Source organism: Pithys albifrons, chromosome 6 (assembly GCF_047495875.1).
Source record: "Pithys albifrons albifrons isolate INPA30051 chromosome 6, PitAlb_v1, whole genome shotgun sequence".
Lineage (NCBI taxonomy): Eukaryota > Metazoa > Chordata > Aves > Passeriformes > Thamnophilidae > Pithys > Pithys albifrons.
The window spans coordinates 51,060,634-51,080,673 of NC_092463.1; the positions used below are offsets into that span (position 1 = coordinate 51,060,634).

The 20,040-nt window shown below is 43.0% G+C and overlaps 2 protein-coding genes across 2 annotated transcripts; both read right to left on the reverse strand.

Annotated features, from left to right (window-relative positions):
• Positions 1 to 5,857: 5,857 nt before the first annotated feature.
• Positions 5,858 to 8,808, reverse strand: MYOD1 (myogenic differentiation 1). Its single transcript, XM_071559500.1, has 3 exons — positions 8,254 to 8,808; positions 6,747 to 6,825; positions 5,858 to 6,166 (listed from the first exon to the last, which is right to left on the reverse strand). The coding sequence occupies exons 1-3, from the start codon at positions 8,806 to 8,808 to the stop codon at positions 5,916 to 5,918; spliced, it is 885 nt and encodes a 294-aa protein (XP_071415601.1). The 3' UTR covers positions 5,858 to 5,915.
• Positions 8,809 to 10,605: 1,797 nt separating this feature from the next.
• Positions 10,606 to 19,163, reverse strand: LOC139673707 (ferritin light chain-like). Its single transcript, XM_071559501.1, has 3 exons — positions 18,899 to 19,163; positions 16,055 to 16,201; positions 10,606 to 14,758 (listed from the first exon to the last, which is right to left on the reverse strand). Exons 1-3 carry the CDS (start codon positions 19,079 to 19,081, stop codon positions 14,255 to 14,257), a joined length of 834 nt encoding a protein of 277 aa, XP_071415602.1. The 5' UTR covers positions 19,082 to 19,163; the 3' UTR covers positions 10,606 to 14,254.
• Between the last annotated feature and the right edge of the window lie 877 nt (positions 19,164 to 20,040).

Consider the following 20,040-nt stretch of genomic DNA (forward strand, 5'->3'; position numbering starts at 1 on the left):
CTTTTTTACTTAAAACAAAATAAAACAGAGTGTTACCCCCAAAATTGTGCAGTATTAAAAAAAAATCCAACTATACTATTCCTACGTTTTTTTTTCTCTCTGTAGAAGGTGCTTATTAGGGAAGAGTTTGGCTTTTCCAATATATTTCTCCTGATTTTCCTATTGTACGGGGCTCTGGGTGCAGCTGAAGACTATAAATATTCGTGCTGTTTCTGCACCAACAAATTTTGCATTATAGAAAGATGACAGAACATGAAATTCACCAAGTGATGATTTCAGGGAGAAATGCAGTTTACATCTTGCCCAGCAGATGTGGCTCTTGAACCAAAAAAGGTTCAATGTCAATTCAGGTGGGTTGGGGAGGATTGTGGAGACTGGGAGACCCCCTTTTACTGCCATGGACATGCAGCACTGGGTAACTGTGCTGAGACACAGAGCGCTGAGTGAATCTGACTGCAAACAAAAGAAACAAAACCACTCCAACCAAAATCAAAACTTCCCTCAGTCTTCTGGGTTATTGTCTGTCAGAGCTTTTAGTAATTTTTTTATAAATACTTGCAGTATTTGTCACCCTGTTGATAAATATGAGGTTAATGATGAAGTATTATATAAAATAGCACCCATTTTGATGTTAAGATGCTTGTAGAAGATAAAAGTTATTAATGTTTTAGAAAGAAAATGTGAGTACAGTGCTATGCTGACTGTATTATTGGGCAAATCATGAGGGTTTCTATAATCCAGTGATTACAGAATAGGTCAGTTTTCACCATTAACTTACAATGTTAAAGTCTTTATTCAAAAGTGTCTGTGCATGCAATAAGTAGATTCCTGGGTCCACAGGGAAATTTCTGCATTGCTTCTACTGGCTCAAGTGGCTCTATGCCAGACATGTTCCTAATTCCTGATGGGACCTGAGAGGGAAAGGACTATCTGGAGGCTCTTCTGTATTATGCTAGAGACCATTCTCTCCCTCATTAGCCCTGAAATCTCAAATAGTGAAAGGTCTCAATGACATTCCCAGTTGTGCAACAAACCTGTTGAGAAAGGAGCATGCTGCATTGATCAAGGGAGAGGAAGTCCATGACTGTTCAACAGTTTTATTGGAAAACCAGTGGTTTGAAAGACTGAGGGAGAGTGGGATTAGAAGCATTAGTAAATAGTGCCTAATGAGGTACTTGGATATGCCTCACAGGATGAATTCTAGGACACGTTGTCAGAGATCTGCCCTCTGACTGTACAAAAACCATTTTATCTACTGCTTGTGAAGCCAAGATTGCCACATGCAAGTTGTGTGCAATGACCTTCATACCATCTCCTGCTATCACAGGCTCCCTGTCAGCCACATATTTTGGAACTGTTGTAGGCTTTCAGTGCTGTAATGGAGATAGTTTCTGGTTTGTATTTTCAAGATCAGGTGAGCACTAAAGCCAGGCAGTGTGTTCAGAAGGTTGTGCTCAGGGGGGTCTGCGTGTCTGAACGCCTTGTGATACAGACAGGTCAGTGCCAGAGCATGAGGAAAGGGGCACAGCAAGGAGTTTGTCGTGGCTTTGCACTGCTACGTGAACACTACTCCAGACAGTATTATGCGCAGTAGTTTTAAATTAATCCTACTGAACTTGGAAGTTTTGCTACTGATTTCAGGGAAATAATTCAAATTTTTTTAAACAAAAAAGAAATATCAGTGTCTTCTCATTAAAATTTATGGAATTTGAGGTAAATTTTTTCCTTTTCTGAAGATGATAATACTGGTTTCATGAGTAAAATGAGCAGTTTTTGCCCTTTGCAGAATTTGAACCTTTAAAATATGTCTGCAACATACAAGATGTAAAAGAAAAACTGTTTTTCCTTCCGCATTCAGAGCGTTTTGTAAGGTCTTTTTCTTAAGCTGAAAAAGACAAGTCATTTTAGAAGGGCAGCATATGGTACAAAGCAAACACCAACTTATTATTTCTTTAACATTTTTGGATAGAGATGGTAAAATACTTTTAAAAAGAAAAAATATCAGGAATAGTTCATTTATCTTTTACCTAAAATTGAATGTTCAGCATGTGAAAAATTTCTGTAGCAGCTTCAGTGGTAATACGGGAAATGGTGTTTAACGTTGCTATTTGAAAAGCCAGCAACTTTATTGCACTTTGTTGTGAAATAAAGTAGAAAAAGGATCATCTTCATTCTCCTACATGCAAATGACCTGATAAAATCTAAAATCAGACCATTTAGCATATATAATTGAAGTATAAATGTATTCCTCTTGACTTTTTCCATAGCAATAGTTTGAATAAGATAAACCAGTAATACAAGGTTTGTCATGCAGCACTTTCTTAAGTTACCAAATCAAATCATTCTGAAAATACACACTTACAGTTATGTTTAAAGACAGCTACTGTTTTTTAACTGTTTGTATCAGGATGACTTTCCCTTTGGCAGTAGTGTTCCATAGGAAACATCAGATAATTCTATTATCTTTCACAAAGGCCTCCAAAACCCCCATTCAGACGGGCTCTATGCTGTTCTGCCAAGGCAGCTCAGGGTAAGGAATGATTTGGTTTGCTGTCACCCCCAGTTTGTCCCAGGCTTTGTATGTCCATACAATCTATGGGATTCGTATCTTTTAAAATCAGATGGTCTTTCTTTAGATTCTCTGTCCTGCAGAGTATTGAACCTGTGTGGTATAAACTGAGGATTTCGGACTATTGTTGTGTTTTTGTAGCTGATGCTATAGTGCTTTTGTAGAACCAAGGCAGTCTGGACTTCATCTTGTAGGATCAGCCCTAAATGCTTAAGTACGTTTTCAAGAGCCCAGTTTAAGAACCAGTTTGTAAATTTTGGATCAGTCTTACATTTGCTTTTCAGGTCTGTCAGAACTAAACTAAAGTTCTGAATCAAATATTGCTAGCTTCAAAATATTTACTCATAGACTGGGATATACTTCCATCAGTAACATGCTGTCCTCTTGATGCACAGGGGAGTAGAGAAGCTCCAGGCATTTGTTTTAAATATGTTACCTCAGAAATAAACAGGAAGAAACTGTATAGGGAACAGTTTTTCTTATTTAAGTCCAAAAAATATATATATATCTGTAGCCTAAACATCTGGTTATTAGCACTGATGCCCTTTAGCCTTACTCCAGTGGACTTGTCTCACTGACATCAGTGGGAGAAGGGTGGGCTCTGCATAGGAAATCTATGAGTATTTTTTCTTCATCATCTATCTTTCTATTTTGGGATGCGCTAAATGCCTGTTCTCTGTTGTAACATTAAAATCAGCATGTGGAAACTTGGGTGGCTAAAATAAATCAGTGAAATGCAATATACATGACTTCACATAGAACTGCGTGTACATTGTTGTGCCCTGTGCCTGCTCTGCCATGCACAGCCAGGTACATCCTGCTGTGCCCCACAAAAGTGGGGTGCTGTGGCAAGGCAGGCATGAACTGTGTGCTGCCAGTAAGCATAGATCCTCTGTACTTCTTGAGCTGGCAAAATATTTTTGGTTGCCATTTAATGACAGTAAAATTGACATTTTTATTAGCCTCAAATTATACGGGAATGATAAGATCTTTAATATTTCACAAAAGCATTGTTTGATCTATTGCATTGTGGGCCTGATCAAGTGTTTGCTGAAGGCAAGGAAAATTTTATTATTGGTGATGCAAGGCACTGATTTGTGAGGCAACTGTCTCTTTTTAGTGTTTGTAAGTTTGTGATACAGGCATCCAACTAACCTGGGCCATTTTTGTGACCTTAGTTCAGACCCTCCTGTTTCATGTTAGTATGAATTAATATAACACATTCTCAAGTTCATTTGATTTTTATTTTTAATAAAAAATGAAAGTAGTAAGCTGAGTGTTTACGGACTGGAGTGAAATCAATGGCAGACCTTTATGAAGTTGGACTTTGAAGATGCTGAGGAGGCAGTCCTGCCTTGGAATCCCCTCCGATCCATGGAACCTTGGCCTGCTCTACAGAATGGTCCTGCACCTCACCCATCATCACAAGTGCCTGGATGTGGAAGGAATCCCCATGGCTGCTAACTTCCCTGTGGCTGTGGGACAGGGAAAATCACCAACCTTTGAGCACGACTCTGCCCCAAAAAGGAGAAGAAACTGTACTGCTCTGCTCAACACAGGAAAGCTTGCTCCTCTCCTCAGAACATTGATCTTCAAGGCCATATGTGGTTAAAGTGGTCAGAGACATTCCCTGGAATTAGCTGTTCTCTCTTTCTCCTGTTTAAAAGGTAAGAGCTGCACAAATTCCCCCTTGAATAGTCATCTAACAGAGAATACAATGACTAATCTGTCATCAAAGTATTTGAGCTTATGACGACATCTAGATTGGTTTTCAGTGTGGATTTGGTTTTTATTTTACTGTTATGTTTATACAAAAGCCATAAATTAAAGGATGTGGTAAGAAACAGGTTGTTTCACACTGGTTGTAGATGCTGGATATTCTTATCCAGATGCACGGAAGTGACCTGATGGTTTCTTGCCAATGACAACCTGCTCAGGGTTTAACATTGGTTCCATGGAAAGCTTTCAAGGTTACACATACATACGGAATGAAACGCAGCCCACTGGTTATTTTTAGAGAGGCTCCAAACAAGAAGTAAATCTCTGCAGTAGTGTTGCCAGAGATGCATAAAGTTCAAATCCAAATTAAAACTGCCTATCTTTGGCCTAAATTCCAACATGAACTTGAGAAAAGCTGTGATCTATAACTTGAACTTAATGACAAAAGTTTGCAATTAGTTTCTAATACCTGAGAATACATGAATGTGGTATAAACACTTGAAAATTAGAACTTGAATGAAAAATGTGAACATTCATCAAAAAATGTAGCACTTGGTCTTGTGAGATACTGTTGTATGACTAAGTTTCAGTAGCTGCACTGGAATTTGGAGATTTTAATTTTTTGTGATCCCTCAATTCAACACATTTTTGTAAGATCAATATAGTTGAATAATATATTATAAATGTAATATAATTTGTTGTAATACATGTCTATAATATAATTGTAAATTTTGGGGGCAGGAGGAGAAACATGCTTATTTACTGTCCCTTTAATAATGACCTGTGTTGCACAGGTCTTGGTTTAGAAATCACCAAGATAGAATAGGGAGAAAGTACATTCCTTTTCAGCAACATATTTATGCAAAGTAGTTGAAGGTAGTGCAACTGAAGCATGTTCTGGATTTCTTTGCTGAATCAGAGCCTGTATCTTCTTCCTGCCAAGGCTGCAATCTAATACCACTAGTAATTCTAGAAGCCCTAATGAAAGTCAAGATAGCACCACAGATTTTATAAATAAGAGTCTTTATTTAGAATACTGCTGAAAACATTCTTGGCAACCACATCGTATAAATATATAAAGTTAAAGTCTGACACAACAAACCAAGCAATATTAAATATTTTTAAATTTTTCCCCTTTTTATTTTAATTTTTGCTTTTGTTTCTTCTTTCTTCTTCTCTTGTCCCTCCCCCCCCCCTTTTTTTTTTTTTTGCAAAGCAACTCTTATTTACAATTATACAAAAAGTTTTTTAAAAAAATGGTCCACAACCTTATTTTGGCCAGAACAGGAGTAATAGGAAGGGTCTGTCATGCCATTACTGTTGTAGATTTCTATTTTCCTCCACATTCAAGAGCCATGTTACTATTCCCCACAGCCCAGATCAAACATTGGCCATTTCATAGTATACAATTTTACCTCTAGACATATTAAATAACTTTAACAACCAATAAATAACTCTATGTATTTTGAAGTGATACAGGTTTGAAAAGTTATATATTTGAAGGAATTTTCAGTGATATTTTAAAACTGGAACAAGTCTTAAGAAGTCTTTTCAATCTTAGAAGGCAGGTCTCAAGCATGGCCAAATGGAGCAACTTGTTTTCAGTGCAGTCCAGCTGGACCAGCCCTTACAGCACTTGGTAGATGGGGTTGCTGCTGCTGTTATCCTGGGGAAGTGGGTTGCAGTTGGTGGGGGAAGGAATTTGGGTTCCGCTATCATTCAGACTCGCTCCTTCGGGAGGGGAACAGGGACTCCCTTCAGCAACAGTTTCCACTGGAGGCAGTATAGGACATGTGGAATTATCTGTGGAAATCCTCTCTACAATGCTTGAGAGGCAATCAAGACTGGAAACAACAGAACTCTTCCCATGCTTTGGATCTAAGAAACAGACAAAATGGTGCTCAGATTATCCAGAGGGTACTTTAACATCAGTAAGCAGTTACACATTTGCAAGCATGTGAAGATTCAGACAAAAAATAATTTTGGTGAAGGACACCAATTATCAGAAAACAGAGACTGTCATGGCAAAATGGAAGAGAGGCCTAAAGACACTGTGCTGCCCTGGGCGCAGGGAGGATCCATGGCTTCACTTAGTCCATAGAAGAGGAAGAGAAGATTTGAAATCAATCATCAGTTTTTCCAGTTTGGATCAATGACAGATAAAGTAAGAATAGTCTTCATGCAAAACATGGTTAAGCACAGAAACTTAGTTGCAGAGAGGAATATACTTTTATCCAAATGTTATATTTGCAAAATAGGAAATGCAGCTACAATATATTCTTGTATTTGCAAATACATGTAGAGGAAATTCAATGCCTCTACTAGCAGCAACAGCTTGCTGGCTGGGAAGGCAGGTTCCTCTTTCAGCCCAGCTGGAGACAGAGCAGGCACAGGGCAATTTGCTGCGCTGCCTACCTCCATCTCCGTGTTCCACACGGCCATTATGGCACGTACTCACCATTTGGTGATTCTGTATAGTAGCTGCTGTCATAGCTGTTTCTTCGGCGAGAGCTGCAAGGAGGCCCGCTGTACTCCATCTGGAAAGGAGAGAAATCTGAGTGAGGCCACTGCACTTACAGAAATCCCAGTAGCCATCTAATTTCATATTTCAAGCTCTAGTCTGGCCATTATTCCAGTCCGGGCTGAAATGCCATCAAGTTGTCATTTCTTAAAATGAGGAAAAACATGACTTGGCTAGAAGGGGATGCACCCCAGAATCCTTTATGTGGCACCAGGGGTTCCACAGGTAAGTTACCACTACTGCATCAAATGCTGCAGCTTTACAGCTGATATGAGGCTTTTCAGAATTCTGCTCAGATACAGCCCTACATGTATTTTCAGTTTACAACAGGGAGACTGAAAGGGGAATGAGTTTTCTAATTAGTTTTTGAAGATTTTTTGAAACATGGGTGCCTCTTAAAAAGGTTCTGTCTACCTTTCCCCTTTTGTATTTCCTTTAGTTTCTTTCCCCATTTCTATTTTGTACAGAAAAAGCTGCAAAACATTGACCAATATATTTGTTCCCAATACTTTAATCCACAATGAAATTGGTCTTTCTATTAAAAAAGGCTGTATTTTGAAGAGGGATCACTTGTGTAAATCTTTTCTCCAGTCTGTCGACTATGTCATAATCATAGATATTCAACTCAGTAATTATTATTTACACCAAGGCACAGAAAACAATCTCCAGTTTTAAAATGCTGTTGATATCCCATCCAGACAACTGTCCTGCACTCCAGTCACCATGTCCCACACCCCAAACTCTGTCCAGAGTCTGAACTTATAGTCCCAGTCAAAAGGTGTGATGAGATACCCTCTCTGCCCCCACCCTTCTTCTCCCATCCCCATAATGTACAAACAGCACTGAAAGCCTGGATTCTCCCTCCTATTGCTGGTAAATGTCTACAGTGGGGATGAAATGAGAGGATAGAGGACATTTTTCTTTACAGGTCAAGACAAACAATTGTTGCTTAGACTCTCCTCCTTCTATCCCGCTGAATGGCAGAAAACAAAATTCCCATATAACTACTATGTCCAAGAGAGCCCTTCCTCTTTGCTTTGAATTCTTAGAGGACTTAAAGCTAATGATACAGCAGAAGATGGAAACAAGAGCTGCCTCAGGAGCTACAGGAGCACAGGGCTCAGACCTCACCATGCCCCCAGGTACCCATCCCTGGCAGCTTCCCAAAGTCCCAGGATACAGGAGGACCTGCTTAACTTCTCATCCCAGGAAAAACAGTGTGTAAGAGATTTTTCTTCTTTCCCTGAGATCCTGGAATGTGGGGACCCCACCTCCCTTTGCTATGGGAGTTCAAGGCACAAGAAAGGACTTTGTCTTCTGCCTAGGGAGGTACAGAAGTCAACTGCTATAGGAAGGACAGGAAGAGACGACTCGCCCTGCTCGGGTTTGGACCGACAGCATTCAGGGCACCTTGGTGGCAGGGAGTCCTCCCCGGGGCACTCACCATGCCGTCGGAGCAGCTGGAGCGAGGGCTGGAGGCATCTGATTCCCCACTGTAATGCTCCAGCACAGGGTAGTAAGTGTCCTCCTGCTCCCGCAACAGGGCCTGCAAGCTCTCGATGTAGCGGATGGCATTGCGCAGGATCTCCACCTTAGGCAGGCGCTGGTTGGGGTTGGTGGAGGTGCAGCGCTTGAGGGTCTCGAAGGCCTCGTTGACTTTGCTGAGCCGCCGCCGCTCCCTCATGGTGGCGGCCTTGCGGCGGTCAGCATTGGTGGTCTTCCTCTTGCATGCCTTGCACGCCCACAGCAGGCAGCGGCCAGCCTGGTGGTGCCCACTGGGTGCCCTGACATGCTCCTCCTCGTGCCCGTGGTGATGCCCATGGTGGTGTGGGTGCTCCTCGGGCTTCAGCAGACCCCCCACGTGCACCAGCCGGGGGTCTAGGTCCTCGAAGAAGTGCATGTCCGACGTGTTGAAGCACGGGTCATCGTAGAAGTCATCAGCAGTTGTGAAGGAGCAGAGGGAGCCCTCCGTCATCTCCATAGGCCCCAGTAAGTCCATGGGAGCAGTGGAGGCGACAGTGGCTGGGCCAGAGAGGAGAGCGAGGGGCTTAGAAGGGAGGGGACTTTGCCCGGGTGGGTCTGTGGCCGGGCGGGTGCGCGGAGCAGACACCCTCGCAGCCTCTCCCAGGCGAGGCCACCAGCGCTGTGTGCCGCCCCGACCCCCTCCCCAGTCGCGCCGGTCCGGGAGCGCCGCTCGGGGCCGTATTTATGGCTGAGCCCCCCGGCGCGGCGGGGCGGGTCGGGGGGCGCGGCCGGGCGGGTCGGGGCGGGGGCGGCAGGGGCGGGGGGGCGCGGTGTCCCGCGGGCACTGGGGCATCCCCAAGCCCGGCAGCCCCGGGCGCTCGGCTACGCGGAGGGCTCTTTCCCCACAATTTGTTTGCGCTGTAAGCAGCCCGCGGTGTCGGCGCGGCAGGGGTAGCGGGGCGCGCCGATGCCCGGAGGTGCCGATGCCCGGAGGTGCCGAGAGCGCCGGCCGCCTGCCCGGGGGCACAGCGCCGAGCACCGCTGTCCCCGCACGTCCTGGCGGGGCGCACACCGGGAGCGGCTCCACTGGTTTCTCCCAGGGGAGAATCCTCCAGCGCCGGGACAGGTCTCTCCACGCCGGCCGCGGCTCTGCGGCCACAAGGGTAACTACTGCGGGGACGTTCGCGAGAGCGGGCGGTACCAGGGCCAGGAACGCCGTGCGGCCCCTGGGGCAGTGGGACACGGCGGAAACCCGGGAACGTGCGGGAGCTGCGGGTCGCGGCCACTGGACCCGCACGGCGGTGCCGCCCGGTGTCGCTGCGCCCGGGCCGCCTGTAGGGGGCGGTGTCGGATTTTCCCATCGGGAAAGGCCGCGTGCCCGGGAGCCGTGGGGTGCGCCAGCCTTTCCCTCGGGAATCGGGTGTCCCCGTGTGAATTTGCATTTCAGGTTCCTGTTTCAGCTCGAATCTCTGTTCACCTTTGTTCTGAAGCCTTTGAAGAGGTGGAGTCCACCCCGTGCAGTGGCGTTTTGCAGTGGTTACACTGCAGCTGGATTGCTTGTGTATTAAGGATTTATTTCTAGCAGTGGCAGAGTTTGGAGCTTAGAGAAATAGGATGGGGTTTGGTAGTGCCTCTCAAGGGTGCTAGAGTTTTTACACTGTTCTTGAAATATCACTTGAGATGGGATATTAGGTTCTTTTCAGAGGCACTTAGTTAATTCAACTGTATGATTTCATTGACTTCATGATTAAAAGTTATGCTTATTTTTAATGTACCACAAGCTAAAATTAATCTGTTCTGCCATTATAAATATTGGTGAAATATCAACTCTTTCAAAATCAATAACAAAACTCTGTCTTCAGCGGGGCAAGGGGCTGACTGACAGAATCTGAGAAGGTAAAAGACATCCATCAATGGTCCCTGTGTCCCTGACTTCTCAGAGGGGCTGTCAAGATGGTGGATTCTTTTTGTTGTTATATGATTTGGTTTTTTGCAAAAATTCCTCATCTGCAGTCCCCATTTGCTACTCACTTAAACATCTTCAAATACAGACAAAGATAAGAATTGAGTCACCTTCTATCATTATCTCCTAAAGGTAAAAGTTTTATTTAAAGATAAAACTATGTTTTGGACTCTGTACAAATTCGTTCTTTCACTGTATCCAGTGCTGAAAAGCGATATGTCCCCAGGAGATCAGCTATTGACCACCCTTACACACTTAGAAATGTATCTCCCAGCTGTTTCTGAGAGCAGAGTGGCAAACTTGTGGAAACACTTCACTGTTATTACAGAGGTTCTTTGATCCAGAAAGAATAAACGGATTTATTTTTAAATCTTTATTGAACAGTTAATAAAGCAAAAATAATTTGTATTCAAAGTAGTTCAAGATATACAGTAATGCAAAGGAAGTATAAATGAGAAATAATTGTATCCTGTAACATATTGTAACAACTGAACATGTAAATTGGGATATCAAAGCTTGGTGAGGGCACTCCAGACACTTAAAATCTTTTCAGACCATTGGTTTAATTTGTGGAAAAGGTAATTTTACCTAATATTTAGTCAGTAGTGCAGCCTATTCTGACACTGAACATTTCTAGCTTATGTGTGAGCCCAGGAAAAGCTACTCTGGGACTTGAGCACTTAGTGGTTTCCTTGAGCAGTCTGGTAACAAATGGTGGGACTTTGACAAGCACAATGAGGAGTTCACCAGTATTTGTCCATGAATGTGCTAAAGTGCATGAATTTACCCAAGTGCAAAGGTCGAGAGAAGGCCATGACCAGACGGTGAATTCTGTGCAGTGATCTACAAGTAAAGGTGCCCTTGAGGACACCTTCCTCTGGGGCTGGATGAGATGAGCTCCAGAGGTCCCTTCAACCCTAATAATTCTGTGATTCCCTGCTGCTGCCACTGGAACTGACATCCACTTTCCAGTATTATTCCCAAAGACAGGTTTCTCAAGAAAGATGTTGCCTTGTACAGTGGGGCCTAAAAAAAAACCCAGTCCTTGCAAAGAAAAAAGGCTCTTCTCAATTTTATGTGGCCATAGTGGAGAAGATGAAGGACAGTATGATCTCCACTTGGAGACTTTAAGTGCATTCCTCACTGAGAGTCAGCAAACATAACTAGAGCTTATGGCAAGCATTCCAAGTATTCCATTGTTAAACCTCTTTGGAAGCCTCTGTGGCTGTAACTTGTAATATTTGTAAAGATTAGGTCTCTCCAGAGATTCCAGTTTGGATGCTGTGTTTAGGGTACTGGTGCTGCTCTAGCTATTCAGAGCTGCCTTAGATTGTGTGTTTGGATGGTTTGGGCACTGCTTTGGAAATACAGATACTAAAAGTGCATATGAACAAGCATTCAGCAGAGGATAATTTATAAAATTTCTGTAAGCAATGTTGCCCTTATACCTCTTCCATATTCATTCTTCATCTCCACTTTTTCAGTATGTGATTTAAAAGGAAGCTGGGAAGTCAGAGGCAGATTGTACTTATGCTGAGAAGCATGGACAGACTCACCCTAAACACAACAGGTAGGTATTGTTAACGCATCTGAGACCATATTCTCAAGCACATGTGCCCTCTCAGCAGAAGCAGAATGTGGACAAGAAGAGCTTATTATCTACAGTAACTGATTGATTTCTCTTTTGTTTTTCAGATGATAGAGGCCGGGAAAACAGCTGATTGTGAATTTATCTAAAATTAACAGAATTGTCTTTTCAGGCAGAGGGCCCAGAACTTGTTTTTGAAAGAAGGAGAAAGACCTACATTCTAAGAATCTGTGGATACATTTGGCTAGAAGATGAGAAGTCTGAGAGACATGGCAGTATTTCACAGAAAAGTGAGAGGCAAGTAAGTCTTGCTTTGAAAAATTTAAATGTTGGGTTTCTAGATTAGAATTCGCTTAAAGTAAAAACAGTCTCAAGTGCTGGAAACCATGGAGGAGGCTGTACCTGTGTTTCAGAAGGTCACCAACTCTTAACAGAGAGGGTTGTTGTAAAAGTAGGTCAAACATTAGCAGTAGCATTTGAAGGGGTTTTATATGGCCCTAGTTTATAAATCAGTTAGTAGCTTTTCTCTGTTCACACTTAGCAAACTGTATTGTAATACTGAGAGGGACAGATTCCATTGCTCTTTATTCATGTTGAGCTGCAGTCAGTGGAACTAATTGCTGAATAAGGTATACTCAGCATGAGGATGGGATGGAATCTAGCCCAGATGGAAGTATCTTTTAAACTGCTGCTGTATTAGAGAGAAGCCATCTCAATATAGGCAAATCTAGCATGTTGCTAAAAGTCCTTCGAGCCATTCTTTTGGCACATTGCAGTAATTTTATAGATCAATACAGAAATCATTTTAAAGTGGTTGTGTGTGTTCCCCCAGCCCTCAAGGTTGAATTACATTAACAGAAGGACTGGGAAAGCATTTACCTTGTAACTGTCTGCTCCATGTTACATCACCAACAGAAAACAGGTGGGTTTTGCAGAAATTGGTACTTAACTGCAGCTGTATATAAACAGCAGAGTTTACTGAAAATTTTTCATTGTGCAGTGGTTTTGTAGTAATCAAGTTTTGTGGCATTTATTTTCACTCTGTAGCATACTTTTCTAGCCAGCTTTCTTAGATGAATAAAAATACTGGTGCAGTTTTGTATACATACACAAAATCTCTTTGAGAATGCCAGCATGCCTAGGTGGTGAATTGAGGAATAAAATGGAGATGCAAAGAACTACTTGCAACATTGAACTGAATTTATTTTTCAAGCATAATAGGAGTATCACTTACAGTATTACATATCAGTGTGAGAGAATCTTTCAGTGAGTCAAACCCCAATTGCATAAAAGATGTTGTGTATAATGCCAAAACCTCCCAAACCCCTAGCTGCAGGCAGCTATCTAGCCAGTTGCTCTTAGATGACTCTGGGAGCCAGGGTATGGAAAGAGAGGCACTCCTGTAGGAAATGAAGGAAAGGAATCTGGACACTTCTGAACTTTAAGCTGGCTAATACAATGTCCCACTTGAAAGGCAAAACTAATGAGTGGCCACTCTCTCTGAGACAATTCTGGTTAAGTGTGCTGCATTTTCACTAGGATCTTATGCTTCTACTTGGGACCAAATAGGGAATACAAGAATTAGCAGGAGCACCATTGTAATACTGTAACTGAGCTAGCTGAAACAGGGGTCTGTATTATAATTAAAGCAACTATGCTCAGTTAAGTCTGGACAGAGCTCTAGAGCTATTGTCTTCAGTGCCACTTGCAAAATATGCAGTAGAATCTGTAAAGACCTCATCTAATAAGAGTTCCTAATTTATCTCTCATCTGCTTTCTGACAATGAGAAAAGCCAACTAGGCACGTAACTGTAGAGAAAACCAGCATGTTTTCTTATTCCCACTGTTGAGGAAATGTTTGCATCCTTCATCCTGAAGAAATATTCCACTAGAAATAGCGGGTAAGTAAATTAATTTGACTACTTATTTAAATTGTTACTACAATAGAAGTAAGAAAACCTTGGTTTAAAACATTTTAAAAGCATTTAATTATGTTACTATACTTGTTAGTAATGTAAAATATTTATTATAAAACTAAATATTTGGATTTTCTGCCACATAAAAGTTTTCTTGTATTAAAGGTACAGTGGTTTGGGTTTTTTTAATAAAAATTATATATGCTGTTAAAAATAATTTGCACTAACTACTCTTGATCATTTAAAACAGAAAAGAAGCTTAAAGCTTTTGGCTTCTAGGCAGAATTGCATAGATAAGTGTGACTAGTGCTGACAATCTAGGTAACTGACAACCTTGCCATCATTTAAACTAAATAATGTTATAGGCTAGATTTTGAGCTGTGACTCAACAGAGGATGAGGGGACAGGGGGTAAAGCAGGAGGAGTGATACAGCATCATGTCTCCTGAGTTCTGGTCCCAACTCCACCTTCTGTACAGGTTTGCCTTAGGAGCTGCCCTGTAGCAGCCATAGCGTTAAAGGCCCTCCCTGCCCTGCTTCACTTTTGCTCCTGTCCCATTGTTACACTGTGGCAGCATCGTAGTACAGTGTATAGTTGCATATATTGGCCCTATGCCATTTCTGTGCTGGGAGGATTCTCTCTGGGGTCTCTTCAGACCTTCTGCAGCTCCTGTACACTGCTGCAGAGGTGGGCAGGGGCTGCAGTGATCACTACACTCTGGTTCTATGCTTGTTCTGAACTCTTTCTGCAACCGGTCCATAAAGTAATCCCCAAGACTATTTCTGCCATCTTGGGAACAGTCAAGCCTGCGAGCATTGGTCAGCAGATCTCCCATTAGCTTGATCTTCTGGACTTTGGGTCCAATAAATTGCTTCTTCATAGTGCTTGCACTGTGAGGGTCTGCATTTTCAATACTTAGGGCATAAAGCTCTTCAAAGTATCGTAGCATAGTTTTCCACTGTACCATTGCTAATTCCAGGGCTTTCATCAGACCGACTGCATAATCACAGTTTGGTTTCTAAAAACAAAGACAGAATTATATTTATTCAGAACAGCTGATCTTCCTGTATTCATCAATGGTTTCCTGCAACTTAATCTAGTGCTCCAAACAAGTTATACTAGGGTTATGAAACAATTCCTTCTAGTTTGGAGCATCTGTTGTTTTTTGCAGAGTGCCACGGCTGTAAACACACACAAGTGGCAGGACTTAAGCACTTTTTCAAGGAATGGATTTAGATAGCACCAGCAATGCCTAAGGAGCATTCTTACACCAGGAAACCCAATCGGAGAATGGCTGGGGTTGGAAAGCACCTTAAAAATCATCTCGTTCCAATCCCCTGTCATGGGCAGGAACACCTTTCACTAGGCCAGGCTGCTCAAAGCCCCATCCAACCTGGCCTTGAACACTCTCAGCAATGGAGCATCCACCACTACTTTGGGCAACTTGTTCCAGTGCCTCACCACCCTCACAGTAAAAAGGTTTTTCCTAATATCTAATCTAAATCCACCTTCTTTCAGTTAAAAATTTTTATCCCCCATTTTATCACTGCATTCCCTAATAGAGAGTCCCTCTATCTTTTCTGTAGACCCCTTTAAGTACTGAAAGCTCACCCTAAGGTCTTCCCTGATTCAAAATAAGTATTTAGAAAGATTTTCACAAGGGCCTTCTTACTTTCTACAGCTTATCAACTGCTACAATGGGCCAAAGAAGAGCATTTTTATTAACTATTTACAGAAAACTAACTTGGTAGAGGAGAATCAGCCCCTTGATCTTAAACAAATGAGGAGGGTTATAGTTTTCCCTGAAAACTTTGAGTTATTCCTTTGCACCTGTGCAAGCCCAAGTTAGATCTGTAGTTCAAATTATGTCATGAGCTGTGCTTGAGCAAATCAACTACTGCCCCAAGCTGGATGTTTCTCCTACCTCCTTCCTTACCATCTTTCATAGGTACTAATCATGTCTAGGCTTCTACTCAGTTTCAGTGTGAAGGAGACAAGTGGGCTGTTTCAGCACAGTTTAAGGAGTCTTATAATCCACTACAGCACACTGGAAGCAGCACTGTCCAGCTGAGTGAAAGAGAAGGGGAACACTGTTCATATTCTTTTGGGATAAAAAGCAACAATGTCGAGTTAGAACTGTATGTGTGACAGTTTCTAGGCATCACAAGCAAGAATAAAACCACGTACGCTGTCAGGTAAACTATATCCGGAAATCTCATAATGGATGAATGCAGAGATCTGAAGTACCAACACCATAATTCAGTAAGGTGTAAATGGATTGTAGCTGCTTGAAAGCTTGGTATCTACTACTCACCTGGATAGTTTTACAACAGTAATGACCTCCTCTTTCTTGCTGATACTTCATCAATGCCTCTGCAGCTTTTCTCTCTTCCAGAGCTTGATGTAGGAAGAACTTTGAAATATTTGGTAGAGCCACATGCGACTGCTCAAAATATTGACCCTAAGCACACAAAACATAAGTGTTAAGATTTGCTGGAGACTGGACTCACTTGCAGCAGAATATGACTTTATCAGAACTTGTGAGACCCTTCCAGTGGAAGCTGTTCACAAAGCACAATCACTTTGGAGACCTTCATGAAAATTTCTACAATAGATGAAGGAAGTAGTTATGGCCTAAAATGAAAAATCTCTATACTTCTACTAGAATGCCTGTCCTTTAATACTGAACAGGCAACTGTAGTACTGATGTTACTCTCTGTAGCTGTCAGTTATCCTCAGAATATTTTATTTATGACTGGTTAGCAGGTGTGCATTTCGTAATTGTGTTTTGTCTAAGTTTTTTGTTTGTTTTTTAAACATACTCCCAGCTCAGGGAGCATAAAATTTATCCCTGCCGGTCAGCATTTCAGGCAATAGTTGGCTTTCAAAGGTATGAGAAAGATGAGCCAAATACCAAAAAGAGAACAAGCATCACTTCATATCTATTTATCAGCTTCATTATGGATGTTATTCCAAGATAACAAATACCAGTACTGAACTATTCTGTATACACCTTCACTGTATGTAACTCAGGCCTAGGAAGGCATGTCAACCTGTTGGAGCAAGTCCAGAAGAGGGCCATCAAGGTGACTAAAAGGAGGGAGCACCTCTCCTATGACAAAAGGCTGAGAGAACTGGAATTGTTCAGCCTGGAGAAGAGAAGGCTTCAGGGTGACCTAATTGTGGGCCTCCGGTGCCTGAAGGGGCCTACAGGAAAGATGGAGAGAGCAGGTAGTGACAGGACAAGAGGAAATGGCTTCAAACTGAAAAAGGGCAGCTTTAGATTACATATTAGGAAGAAATTCTTTACTGTGAAGGTGGTGAGACACTGGAACTGAGTGCCCAGGAAAGCTATGGATGCCCCAACCCTGAAGGGTCCAAGGTCAAACTGGAGCTCTGAGCAATCTGGTCTAGTAGAAAGTGTCCCTGGCCATGGCACAGGGGATGAAACTAGATGACCTTTGAGGTCCTTTCTGACCTGGGTGATTGTATGATTTGAGAAGTATTACAACCCTAAACCCACTGCAGACCTCATTCTGTTCTGTATGGGAAAAAAACAACTTTAACCATTGCCATATTTAACTATGCTAACAGATCTATCAGTTCTTACACTGGAAGAGTTTTATCCATGGCATTGCTGTCCCAGGTATTAGAGACAAGGAGCGAAGGACAACCACCACGTTACACTGGTTTGAACACTGGCTCTACACTGGAACCACTGCACATCCTCCCACGGTGAACAGAATGAGAAGCAGCAGCTGCAACTATGCAAGAACCAAACTGAGGGACCTACAGCATCTTCATCTGGTGGTTCCCTAAACATGTGTGTGCAACGCAGCACAGCTTTTGTCTCCTGGACACAGCTCTGCACTGGACTACGCCTAACTGTATATCATGCAGTTGGCTTGCAGCCTGCTATGAGGGGTAAGGAAAAAGGATGTGCATTTCTTAAGTTCTTCTGCTTGTAACTGTCTTCCCTGCTTTCATCTATTATCCTGCTTAAATATACATTCATTTCAGTTATGTTGCTCTGTTTAGAAAAAAATGGAAGAAATGTTAAACACACAAGTTTATGGTTTTCTCTTCTACTTTTATGGTATCTTGAGACACCCCAAACCTGTGACACGTGTACACGTGTGTGGCCATAAACCATTCAAGAGAAACTGGAATATTTTACTAAGATCATTCATTGCAAGATTTGCATAATCCTTCTTTTCTGAAGTCATTCACTGATGTTTCTGTTGACAGGAAAGTCAAGATTCGGTGTTTTATAACCAGTTCCTCACTGCAAGTGTGTGGCACTTCAAGTGGAGCACAAGTTAACACATCTGCTTAACTGATAAGGTAAACCTTTTATGTCAATCATTAGAAATTGACTGTGGATAAATCAAATCTAGAAATGTGAATATCCTAAATAATTAATTGAGCTTTTCCCATCCCATCCTTCTGCCAATCACTAGATTTTTTTCATCCACAGGCTCAACAGGTAAAGGTTTTACTGCATTCTTAAATTTTTATTGAACTAATACTTGACACCAAGCTCAATTGAAGGATCTTGGGGATATATTCAATATAGTTTGTGTTGCTTTCCAATGGATGCTTGGCATCAGAAGGTATGCCATTCATAATTTTGATCTTTTTATTTTAATGGCTGTGTTAACATTTCTTAGGTTGTCACATGCTATTTTCGCATGCATGTTACATAGTATCAGAGAAACTCTTTTTATGTCATATGCAAAGTTCATGCCTGTGAAGCAAAAAACCCTAAGGCAGCAGTGACATTGACCAACTCCAGTTAACCACGCACAACTATGTTTTGTAAAAAGTTCGGTAAAAAACCCCACTCAACAGTTACACTCCAAAGCTGTTAGGATTCCCTGTTCCTGTCCCTCTTTTCACAGCCAAAACTCTCCCCCGAATTACCGAAAATACACGAGCGCTTGTTTCATCGCCGGCGTGTCCCAGCTTTTTAATTGTTGTTTTTGCCGTGTCGGGGAGGGGGCAGGCTCGGCTCTGGCCGGAGCGCTGCTGTCCGCAGGGTCGGGGGCACGGCGATCCCCCACATGCCCTGGGGTCAGGGCACGGACACCGCTCTGCCGTCCCTGCCCGGCTCCGAGACCTTCCTCCCCGCGCCCTCGGCCGCCCCCCGCCGCCTTACCAGCGCCTGCAGGCAGTAGTGCAGCTCCAGCTGGGCGCCGGTGACGCCGCAGAGCGCCTCCTCCACGGCGGCGGGGAAGCCGTGGCGGACGCGGCTGGCGGGCAGCGGGCGGTGCGCGGGGCAGGCGGGCAGCGTGACGCGGGGCCGCTTCGAGCGCGGCTCGGCCATGGCCGGCGCCGCCATGGGACCACCGGGCCGCCCCGCCGCGCCGCCTGATATAGCCCGGGCACCTGGGACACACCTCGCCGCGCTGCCGGCGCACACCGCCCTCGCCGGGGGAGGAGGAGGATGCGGATGCGGGCGCGGGGTGGGGGTGGGGGGGAACCGGGCGGGCGCTGCCATTTCCTGCGCGCGCCGGGGCGGGAGAGGCGCGGGGCAGGTGCTGGCACCCCGTGTCGCTGCACGGCCCGTTTGTGAATATCCTAACTAGTTAATGATCGACATAAAGCACTTACCTTAATTGTAAAGTACAGGTGTGTGTGCACTTGAACACTTGAACTTGCATACTTGCACTGAGGAACCGGTTATAAAACACTGAATCTTGACTTTCCTGCCAACAGAAACATCAGTGAATGACTTCGGGAAACAAGGATTATGCAAATCTTGCGAGGAATATTTTTAATAAAACATTCCAATTTTATATGGTTTATAATCACATGTGTACTTGTGTCACAGGTTTGGGATATCCTAAGATGGCCATAAAAATAGAAAAACATAAACTTGTGTGTCTAACATTTCTTTCCTTGTTTGTTTTTTTTCTAAACAGCAACATGAAATGAACTTGTGCTCCACTTGAAGTGCCACACGCACTGAGGAACTGGTTATAAAACTGAATCTTGACTTCAGGAAAAAGAAGGATTATGCAAATCTTGCAATGAATGATCTTAGTAAAATATTCCAGTTTCTTTTGAATGGTTTATGGTCACACACATGTACATGTGTCACAGGTTTGGGGTGTCTCAAGATACCATAAAAGTAGAAGAGAAAACCATAAACTTGTGTGTTTAACATTTCTTCCTATTTTTTTCTAAACAGAGCAACATAACTGAAATGAATGTATTTCATATTTAAGCAGGATAATAGATGAAAGCAGGGAAGACAGTTACAAGCAGAAGAACTTAAGAAATGCACATCCTTTTTCC

What these genes read in the sequence shown, in the direction of transcription:
- MYOD1 (XM_071559500.1), bottom strand. Translation starts at nt 8,808, where the DNA reads ATGGACTTACTGGGGCCTATGGAGATGACGGAGGGCTCCCTCTGCTCC. An exon ending in CCAGCTGCTCCGACGGCATG is followed by an intron (nt 6,826 to 8,253) that starts GTGAGTGCCCCG and finishes TCTCCTTTCCAG; the next exon opens with ATGGAGTACAGCGGGCCTCC. An exon ending in CTATACAGAATCACCAAATG is followed by an intron (nt 6,167 to 6,746) that starts GTGAGTACGTGC and finishes TCTGTTTCTTAG; the next exon opens with ATCCAAAGCATGGGAAGAGT.
- LOC139673707 (XM_071559501.1), bottom strand. Translation starts at nt 19,081, where the DNA reads ATGGCGGCGCCGGCCATGGCCGAGCCGCGCTCGAAGCGGCCCCGCGTC. An exon ending in ACTACTGCCTGCAGGCGCTG is followed by an intron (nt 16,202 to 18,898) that starts GTAAGGCGGCGG and finishes TTGTGTGCTTAG; the next exon opens with GGTCAATATTTTGAGCAGTC. An exon ending in ACTGTTGTAAAACTATCCAG is followed by an intron (nt 14,759 to 16,054) that starts GTGAGTAGTAGA and finishes CTTTGTTTTTAG; the next exon opens with AAACCAAACTGTGATTATGC.